Source organism: Arachis duranensis, chromosome 10, assembly GCF_000817695.3.
Source record: "Arachis duranensis cultivar V14167 chromosome 10, aradu.V14167.gnm2.J7QH, whole genome shotgun sequence".
In the NCBI taxonomy this organism is placed as follows: Eukaryota; Viridiplantae; Streptophyta; class Magnoliopsida; order Fabales; family Fabaceae; genus Arachis; species Arachis duranensis.
Genome location: NC_029781.3, coordinates 101,981,165 through 101,992,042, shown reverse-complemented (window position 1 = coordinate 101,992,042; position 10,878 = coordinate 101,981,165). Strand labels below are relative to the sequence as shown.

At 33.8% G+C, this 10,878-nt stretch overlaps 1 protein-coding gene across 2 annotated transcripts; it reads right to left on the bottom strand.

Moving 5' to 3' along the window:
• On the bottom strand, positions 1 to 9,952 carry LOC107471493 (histone acetyltransferase HAC12). 2 transcript variants are annotated; one of them, XM_021132676.2, is made up of 15 exons: positions 9,849 to 9,952; positions 8,129 to 8,341; positions 7,952 to 8,048; positions 6,065 to 7,840; positions 4,936 to 5,220; positions 4,568 to 4,849; positions 4,101 to 4,229; positions 3,760 to 3,960; positions 3,459 to 3,601; positions 3,015 to 3,318; positions 1,948 to 2,087; positions 1,494 to 1,551; positions 1,007 to 1,396; positions 661 to 887; positions 1 to 549 (listed from the first exon to the last, which is right to left on the bottom strand). In XM_021132676.2, the coding sequence occupies exons 2-15, from the start codon at positions 8,323 to 8,325 to the stop codon at positions 462 to 464; spliced, it is 4,317 nt and encodes a 1,438-aa protein (XP_020988335.1). In that variant the 5' UTR covers positions 8,326 to 8,341; positions 9,849 to 9,952; the 3' UTR covers positions 1 to 461. The 2 variants fall into 2 exon arrangements, with proteins under 2 accessions (XP_020988335.1, XP_015946454.1); XM_016090968.3 differs by lacking the exon at positions 9,849 to 9,952 and adding an exon at positions 9,615 to 9,828.
• Between the last annotated feature and the right edge of the window lie 926 nt (positions 9,953 to 10,878).

Here is a 10,878-nt window from a genome sequence, read left to right as displayed (position 1 = left end):
GGTATAAAAAGCCTAAATTAAACCTTCAACAATTGAATTAATATAAGGAAAGAATAGGACTTATTTTACATAGAAATAAGGTTATAAAATCCCTAAGAATGAGCTAGTAATAAGGGGACTCAGGTGGTTTTCATGAGGTAATGAATTAAAACCCTTGTAACCACAAATATTTACAAAAGAATTATGATGTAACCAGCTCTATTTAAGCAGGAAACACTATACTACTATGCCAGCTCTAGCTTATCTTAAGCTCTTATTCCATTCTTTTTTCTATAGAAACTCTTGGACAAAATTTTCTTCACTTCCTCAAAACCTATGTATTAACTTTACAAATTAACTAGAAATCTGAAAGACTATGTATTAAATTTACAAATTAACTAGAAATCTGAAAGACTGTACACTTGCTTGCTGTTGATGACATTCCAGTTAAATTTAATAGAAGGCACAAAAAGCTTATATCATCATTGACATCTGATGGTTTCCACAACTGCAGCTCTCCGCCGAGATTCGAATTGCATAGCTATCCATTCTGCATGCTTCTTCAGATCCCTGCAAGATTGAGATGAACATCATGAAGTAAATATTTAATGCAATAAAGTATGGAAGCTAGATTCTAGGTTGTGAAGGGGAAAAAAGGGAAAAAAAAATAGTGTAACACACATGCAACGCGGGACGTGACATGACGAATCTCTACAATTCCTCGAGTGCATAGTTAAAGCCAGCCATGCCTTCTTACAGATTTGGCATCCCCCAGCAACTCGAACAGTGCACTTACTGGCATGATAGAACAACATTTTGATTTGAAGACAGTTTGGGTAAGAGCAGGGTTGGGTTTTACTCGAGCGACATCGAGAAGCATGCTGTAAAATTTTCATCAGTTTCTGAATCTGCTTGAACAATTACATGACAAGTCAGCAAGTGTGCAGATTAAGAATATATAATTGAAGAAAATCAACTAGTAGTAATAAATAACTGTGTAGGTGTGAGCAATGAGATAGTTCCATACCATTACTGAGTTCTCCATCAATTCTAGATTCCTTGACCGAGAAAGTGTTGTTGAAGAGGTTCGACTCAACTTATGTGGATGGCAATTAGCACCACTCTCCTTATAGCATGCTGTACAGGTAGTGAATTCTGGGCAAATATCACATTTCCAGCTGTGTTGGAATACATTGTGTTTAGAGCAAATGCTACATGTTTGGGCAACAGATGGAAGAGTAGGAGCCCTTAGATGGTAGAGGATCATCATGGAGGAATACTTGGCACGGCGGAGTGTGTCAAACTGAAGCTGATTCTTCTGGCAGAAGATTAGAAAGTTAGGCCTATTCTCAAATAACTCATTATCAAGGATGGTGTCGTTCTCCTTGGTATCCAAAGTGGCATCATCCATGAGAACCTGAAATGAGAACAAATAGGAATACTTTAGTTTTTTGAATTAAATCAATAAAAACAACAAAAATCGTATGAACTTCGCTTCATGTTTAGGCAGTCACCTGACATAATGTATGCTTTTCCCCACTAACTGAAGTGTGCGAGTCAGCGGTGTGGCATCTGAAACATTGATACATGTTAAATGAGGATCGGTCCTTTTATGTCCTATCCATACAATTAAAGCTTACTTTTTCATTCTAAATTCTGCATATAAATAGGATATTATCTATTTATATGAGTGTTTATTCTGCTAATAGGAGTGGCTTGGTAAAGACAAATCAAGGAGTGCCATATATATATAATTTACATAAATGAACGATTTCTTCCAGTATCTGTTTGGAAAAGTTAGAAGTGAATTTATCCAACGAAGATGAAAAATGACTAGACCCACCGGTCTTCAACCCTCATTTAAGTGTAGGAAAAAGAAGGAAAGCAAAAAATAGAGAAAAAAAAAAGAAAGAAAATAGAAGGGAAAATTATTTTCGAAAAAATGAGATGTTTTTAGGTTAACATTACCTTTCACACTCTTGGAAATTCTTGCATTCAGTGCAAAACCATCGCCTTCCAGATACCATCACTTCGTGACAGTGCATGCATTCATACTGCAAGTGAACTAGTATGAAGTCTTCCTTGAAAGATAACATAGTTTGGCCCAACTAATGAGAGAGGAAAATAAAGGAAGATCAGATTACACTTTCAAAATATGAAGTATCAGTTTATATAACTTTACTCATAGAGAAGAACAATACAACATTCAATTATGCTTATGCATGAAAGGATATATCCTTGTGTGAATGCAGAACACTACAGTAAAGGAATAGACAGTTAAAAATCCACAGCTCTACAGAATTGTCAGGGAAACAGTAGTGAAGGTTGTATTGCAGATGATATATCCATAGAAGTTGTAGACTGATAATGTCATGGGTAATTCAGTTTGCTGCATTGCATTACTACCTATCTTTGTTCTAATGAACTAAGAGAACAAATATAAACTGATATGAATCGAACAGGTTCTGCTCTTGTGAACAGGTTTTGCACTTGACTATGGAATAGGTAACTGTTGTCCCAACACAAAAAGAAACACGGATATATGGTTTATGTTGCTAACAAGGTAATTTTTATTTTGATAAAGTGAAGCTTCTTGTAATTATAAAAAAGTAGGGTCTGTTTGGTTTGAAAACATTTTCTATTTTCAGGATTTTATGTATAAAAGAAGTGAAGACAATAAAATTATATTTTTTGTTTTCATTTCCTATTTTCGCTTTCTCCTTCACAAAATCCTAAAAACAGAAGACATTAAAAACAAGAACAGAAAATGAAAACACAGACAAATCAGATCCTTATCCTCTCTTCTGCTACTAAAACCCTAAATCTGCCATCAGAAAGATACGAAAATTGGGAGTAGAATGGAATAAAAAAGGATTACATAAGATACAACATATAGAGGAATGATTATGATATTCAAAAATGAAGAGTCATTCAGCATCTCATTTGGTAACCACTTCAAAGTCCCAGAAGGCCAGAAATAATGAGATGGAGCCATCTAAGAATATCAACTATGAAGAGTGAACGCTACTGCATACCTTTATCATCACTAGAATGTCCTTGGCACTCCCCTTTGAAGGATTTACATATCCCATGGTCTTCAAAGTTCTTTTTGTTACTTGTTCCTTCAAGGTCTTCTCATAATCTCCTCCACTCTCTTGCTCAATTTTCCTAGCAAGATCCATAGCATTACCAGACCAGAAGTCTCCATCGAAGTATGGCAACCGAGCAGCAGTCACCTTGGAGTCAAATTTTCCAGAAGGTACAAAGAAATGTTCGTATACGTTAGTTACACCAACGACGATATTTTCTTCAGCAGCCTTTCTTAGCATTGAATGATACCTGAAAAAATAATACAAAAGATAACACCCATAGATTATGTACAGTGATATACTCTCTATAGTCTATAACATTAAAGTATACAAAGAATAACATGATAATTCAAAATACATAAACACATAAGGGGGAAAAGAAAGACAGACCAGCGCCGCAGTTTATCATTCTTTGGAGTCTTTTGAGTATCAGGATGGCAATACAATACATAATCTTCCCCCTTCAAAGGAGGACAGGCCCATATATAGCAAGTTGTGAAGCCTCGTTTCTTGCAATAGTCAAGATATCCAATCTGTTTGATGACAGAAAAAGTGAAAAGGAAAATAATAAATAGAATGAATGGATAGGTAGGTGTGACTGATGTAATAACTTGGTAAATGAAACCAAGGTGAAATGTAGTTTAAATAAATAATAATAAAGAAAGAACATTTTATTCTATAAGCAACCTACCAATATTTCATGGTAAACAAAGGTACGAAGAGCTTCTCCAGTCACAGTCTCTCTTTCAGGCCTAAAATACTTAACAGAATCCAGATATGAAATATATACTGAACGCTGATTAGGATAGCCACAATCCGAGCCAAACTCCTGGACATACATTCCAAAGAGGCATACATCTACTCCTTCAATCTTCTGAAATAAAAGAATAACCTGATACAGAAGTAACTGCTATCATTTCTTCAGAACAATATGGACGAAATGTTGGTGAATTGGTGATATCAAGATAGTTTTAGTCTTGAAGAAGTAATTGGAAGTAAATACATGACCAATTAGCTAACATCTAAACTTACTTGCAGCCTATAGGGGAACTCGACAGGATAATTCTCCTCTGGGAAAATGTCCAGAAACTGCTTATTCACTCTCAATTGTTTGTCAACAGATAATACGACTCGAACAGAAAGATCTTCTACTGCAAGAACCTGGTAATTTGGAGTGATACATGGAAAAAGTCAGAAAATGCAGCCTTTTAGAATAAATACCCAAACATCTTTTCTCAAAAGAATAAGGATAATGAAAAAGCAACTGATATAGATCAAGAATAATATTATGAGAAGAATATGATGCTACATCTGAAAATATCTACATTGCAGCCTATTGATTGACAGCTATTTTAACAGACTCTACGTAATTAGTATCAGAACTAGTACGCTACAATTTCCAATTTAATTGATTGGCTGCATAAGAACAACATGTTTAGCTGAAACATAGCAACACCACATAGGTATTCAACTACTGTAATTGCATAGTATTGTCTTACCTCATCAAGAGCTGTAATCCCTTTTTCTTTTGCCCAGTGTTCTCTCTCTTGCATGAGACGCTTGAGAAGTCTTTTCTCTAGGTGGTCACTAAGCATAGTGCTTGGCAAATCCTTAGCGCCAAAAAATGCAGACTCCGGTGAGGGTACATGGGTTCCATTTTCGATATCCTTTATGCGGCATCTGGGACATATATACTCAGCACTGGAGTCCAAATCACTCTTATTGTTATAAAGTGCACACACTTGATGCTGCCATCCTTTGCATTTATCACATTGGACCCACTAAAAGAGAAGGGAAAAAATTATACAAGTGAGTTTCAATCGTCTATAAACATAGAAGAATTAGTGTACATGAAGACGAAACTTACTGATTCTTCCAGTACTTCATCATTTCTCTTCTTATCAAGAAGTTCCTTGGAAACAGATATCCCATTGTAAGTGATGGATCCACCTCGAGATATATTATGGCATGCAGTGCAGAAGCAATGTTGCGAAACAACTTCGTCTGTTTTTCTGTAGTAATAGTATTTATTTCGCTTGATGCGAAGGCCACAACATAAGCAATAAATTGGCACTGGTGAAAAGAAAAGCTTTTGCATTTCACATAATTGGCATGTATTAGCAGCAATTCTGCTTTCTTCCTCAGTTGAACCCTGTTAAAAAAGCAGCATCAGCTTGTTTATGGTTTATAAAGTTCAAAAGAAATCTAAAAGGTACAAGTATAACACATCACGTGCTTCCCAAGTTGATACTCGAAGATTTTTAAATTCAATTGAATCATGAAAATTGAAATCAACAAGTGTCAAACTTCAAACCACTTAGTTAAGGAGGCCTCCATAACATATTAACGATCAAGTATGAACCACCAACTTTTCCAAAACTTTGTGTTTTTATTTCCTAAAGAATAGACTCTTATAGCTGAAGAAATCCTTAGAAAAGAAGATGTGGCCTCTACTGAGCTCAGTAATTTCAGTTTATTATTGACACAAGACAAACTAATCTCCCTAGATATTGGGAAGTTCCAACCAATAAGAAATCGTTATAAGGAATTATCATCAAATTATTAAAACAAGAATTTAACCTTAAGGATTAATTTGAAGAAATTAAATCACCTAAAAAAGGAAAACTTTAATGTCACAGTTATCTGATAGTAAATTTATGGATGTAAGTTTCAAGAGATTTAACCAAATACGTGTATAATCCCAATAAAGCTGATCAAGCAGATCATGCATAGAACAAATGCATGGCAAGGTTCACGTTAAAAAAGAAAAAAAAAAAAAAGAAAAGAAAAAGAGGAAGATAAACAAATATAAACATAAAATGAACAGAAAAACTGAATAAATTTTATCATCACACAAGAATGATTTCAAACTGATTGATAAAGGTGAACAGATTTTTATCAGCATTAATTTGCAAAATAATTTTTGTGTAGTTTCAGCAGGGAAGAATTGGACAACAATTCAACTAACACCAAACACTTGAAGATGGAGAACTTACATGACCAAATTGCATTCTGAGACTCATAATGTGCTGCTTTATCTGATCGCTAGTGAAAAACTCAGTTAAGGAGACACTATTTGAAGACCTTATTTCCTTTTGTTGATGGGCTTTCAGCTCAATGACTTTCTTAGAATTTTTCGCACCCTGGTTGAACTCAATTCCAGCTTGTACCTCCTCTATATCTTCAACAACACTTTCTTTTAGGTTATTTCTGGCTGTCACATCATGATCTATTGGTTTCTTTAAAGTGTGCCCATCTCTATCATCAGCCACACTGTTCTTTATCTCAGTAACAAGATTTTCATTTATGTTACTTCTGGTTGTAACAGCAGCATCATTTGGTTTAAACCCGTCTGGTATGTGATCAGCTTCTAACCCTTCAGAGGGAATATTTTCCCTATTGAAAGTCTGCCCGACTATGTCATCAGTTGAAATGTTCTTTGTCTCATTAATGACATTTTCCTTTAAATTACTGCATGCTGTAACATCACGATCTTTTGCATTTGACTCCTTTGATATGTGATCACCTTCTAAGCCTTCGGAGGAAATATTGTTACTCTTGAAAGTATGTCCAGAGGTGCCATCAATTGTACTGATCTTTATCTCGCTAATTACAGAATCAAGATTCGGATTTGTATACTGTTCCATACTGCATGATGTAACTTCAGAATGGATAGAAGAGGGGGGAGACTCTGGTTGTTGCTGCAGCTGTGGAAATCCTACAGGCTTAAAAAAAGGTTCACCCATCTTTTGAGTCAATGGATCAGAAACTATATTGGCAGGATCCACTTTTAGTCTCTTGGTAGGTGGTGGCACGACGTCAGAGATACCAGATGGAGCATTGATATCTGTTTCAACAGAATCCAAAATCATGCAATTTGTATGTTCCAAGTGAGACTCAGGAATTCCACTGACACATAGTAATCTCCATTGGGAACATATTTGACATTGAACACTCTGACAGTATTTCAAATGAAAAGACAGCTTGATAGACTGGTCACAGATACAAATCCCATTGCTACAAACCCTTAAATGTAGATAATTAGTAAACGGAATTGGACTATCTCCTGAGACATTGTTTAAGTTCTTGTACCGAAAATATTCAAGCATGATCCTCTGTTCAACTGAAGCTTTCAAACCACTGTCTGAATTTACAGTGGATCCATCCAAACAGAAATGACCGGCCGCGCTTGCTGAAGCGAACTGATCAACTCCAGTAAGAAGTGTTGTAGGAATCTGAGGCTCGTTCAATGTTTTATTTCCTAACATCGGATAGCATTGCTGGTCTTGATCAACAAAACATGAACTTGTCTGAGGGATAGAAGCATTACTACAAAGCTCATACGGCTGCATAAAATGTTCTGAATTCTGATGAAAATCCAACTTCTGGTGGTGATATTCCCTTAGGCTTAAATGCTCACAGCTAGACCTCATGCCAGGGAAAGGATTGGGGACTTCTGGTGTTTCTCTTGAGACATCCAGATTGGAGAACAAATTTAAAGATTCAGTAAGAGGGGATTTTCCCATGGTTGTTAGAAAAATCGTAGGTTCACTTTTCTGGATAGTCCCCAAACAGTCTCTATTATCAATGCATACTGGCTCATGAACAATATTAGGACTAGCTAAATTTTGGAAAGTAGGTTCGGCTAGACAAACATTAGACATGGCATGCAGTGAAGTGGGATTGATAGTGCTATTGCAATCTTTCTCGTGCAACCTCTGAATCACAGTTTGCATTCGCTGTCCTAATGTCTCCTGGTTCATATACTCCTCCTGCCAGACGCACAAGTAAAAAAGGTCAATAAATATCTGTGATGCATATGGGTTTGTGTTTCATCCTTTTATAGTTTTATTAACCAAAAATGAGAAACTCAAGGACCAAACCTCTGAAGTAGCATATTGAAATAGCCAGTACTCGATAATATCTACCATCTGTAATGCTGACTCATCATGAAATCCTTCCAAGCAGAACATTGTCTTGCTGAATTTCAAATTCCGTTAGTCTCAATACATGGATTAAGCAAAATAAGTTGAGGTTAACTTAAAATTTATATCACTTACATTCTACTTGTAATAAAATTACGGCAGTGGTGAATTCTGGGATGCTCCTTCCAATCTGTCGAGAAACCTACTTGATTCCTTACATACTGCTGGCTCAAGTGAAAACCCCCATCCTGAGGCAGGATTGGTGCAAATGATGGCGAATGTCTTGGCATTTGTCTGCAGGTGCTCCCAAGATTAAAACCCCTTGGGTTCATCTTGCTACACCATCCACTAAAAAAAAATTAACAAATATTAGTTTTATGAAATCCCATGATTTTTGTCATATCATATCAGAATAACAGAGTCGACAACAAACAGGATTATCAGAAACTTAAACAATCTTATAATTGATAAGAATAATGACAAAAAAATAGTTTAAGAATCATAATATGGAAATAAATTACATTACAACCCATAGATTCAATTCAGCTGCAGCAAATAATAACATCTAACATTGATTTAAATGTCCTCATTCTGCTATCAAGTGTTCATAACAGAAATTTGAATGCTTGCTAACTAGGAAGATATTGAAAACTTATCCATTAGCATTTAGTGAAGACGATTCTCTTTCGTTCCGGTGGGCACTATCTCCTTGAGTTTACTTTTGATTCACTCTTAGACAAGTTCAACAGCATTTATTTTATCACATGATGTTTTCTTTAAATAATGAGAAGTTGAACCAAAAAGTTTCTCTAATAGAACAATACATTATTTATATATTTGTGTAAACTTTTTATTTGACAGTAGATCAAAATTAACTCCATTCTTCGAATTGATGTATATGTTAAGTAAAAGCTCTAGTAAAACAAGGGTTGACCCACTGATATTACATCACTATTGTTCAAACATTCTTTTGTCTTAGAAGGTCCACTGATAAACATTTTTTAATTTAGATGTGGGAGGGGGAATGGTATAGAACGCAGATATGGAATGTATAGACACTTTATGCAACTATGGTGTCAGAAGCAAAAATCGGACCGCCCGATTTTTTAGTACACAAATCGGACCCTCCTATTTGTATTTAAAAAATTAAATAAATTTGGAGTACACAAATCGGAGGGTCCGATTACCTTCACCAAAATTTAAATTTCCTTTTCCAGTCCCTCTAGCACCCACATTTTCCACAATAATGCATAACACACACATGCTTCTCATATCCAAAAAAAAATGAGCCACTGATAAAACACCACATGAGCTTCATTGCTTCAAAATCTATGCCTCAATAAATTTCTTTTCTTTCTTTTTTATATCTTATGTTTTTTAGAAAAAAGAACAGACCCTAATGGAAGCATGCAAATTGGTATCAAAGTAAATTCACTAATTTAACGAATTCATCTACCCTAATACCTCGCATTTACGAACATAAGAACAGAAACACAATCAAGAATCGATTAATCAATGTCCAAGAATTGATGAATTCTTCTACTTAATGTTCAAGAATCGAATAACAAATATATGAAACTAAATTGAAACGAGACGTCGGCAGAGAGATTCAATCTTTTACCATCTTTCCCAGCCAAGAACACCGTCAATTAATTAATTAACGGCGAAGCCAATATAAATTGCCAGCATTGAAATTTATCGAGCTCAGAATTAGGATTTTAAGATTAAACAATTAATTAAGTCCAGAATCGCCGAGCTACGTTGAAAAAATAATAATAAAGAAAGAAAACCCAGTAACAGTAAGAGAGAGAGAGAGAGAAAGAAAGAGAAAGGAAAAGGAAAAGCGTCATCGAACCTGTGAAACGAGGTCGTTTTGCGTCTTTTTCTTTGTCAATGTCTCGAATTACGCAACACAATATAAGGATTAAAGAACAATCCTTATAAAAGGTGGAGTGACCGACGTGTTTTTCTTTTTCACTCGCTTCCTAAATTTATAAGAGGCTATACGGTTTATTTTTATCTTTTTTAATTTTAAATAATCTTTAAAAAAGATAATTTTATAAATTTAATATAAACTTTAAGTTTTTAAAACAATTAAATAACTCTTATTCTTAATATTTTTATCTTTTTAACATTAATTATAAAATTATTTTATTTTCTTATAATTAAATTAAGATAAGATTAGATTAGTCTATAAAAAATAAAAAAATTAAATTAGATTAGCAATAATAAAAATTAAAGAACAACAATAACAAAATTGGTGGTGACCAACGTCTTTTTCTTTTTCACTCACTCTATAAATTTATGAGGCTATAGGGTTTATTTTTATCTTTTTTAATTTTAAATAATCTTCAGAAAGGATAATTTTATAAATTTAAATATATATTTTAAGTCTTTAAAACAATCAAATAATTCTTATCTTTGATATTTTTATCTTTTTAACATTAATTACAAAATCATTTTATTTTTTTTAAATTAAACTAAATAAAAACGCATATAAAATAAACCCGTATATAAATAAAGTATAAAGGTAAGATTAGATTAGTCTATAAAAATAAAAAAAATTAAATTAGATTAGCAATAATAAAGATTAAAGAACAACATCAATAAAGGTGGTGGTGACCAATGTATTTTTCTTTTTCACTCACTCTATAAATTTATGAGGCTGCAGGGTTTATTTTTATCTTTTTAATTTTAAATCATCTTTAGAAAGGATAATTTTATAAATTTAAATATAAATTTTAAGTCTTTAAAACAATCAAATAACTCTCATCTTTGATATTTTTATCTTTTTAACATTAATTACAAAATTATTTTATTTTTTTATAATTAAACTAAATAAAAACACAACTAAAATAAACCCGTATATAAATAAAGTATAAAGA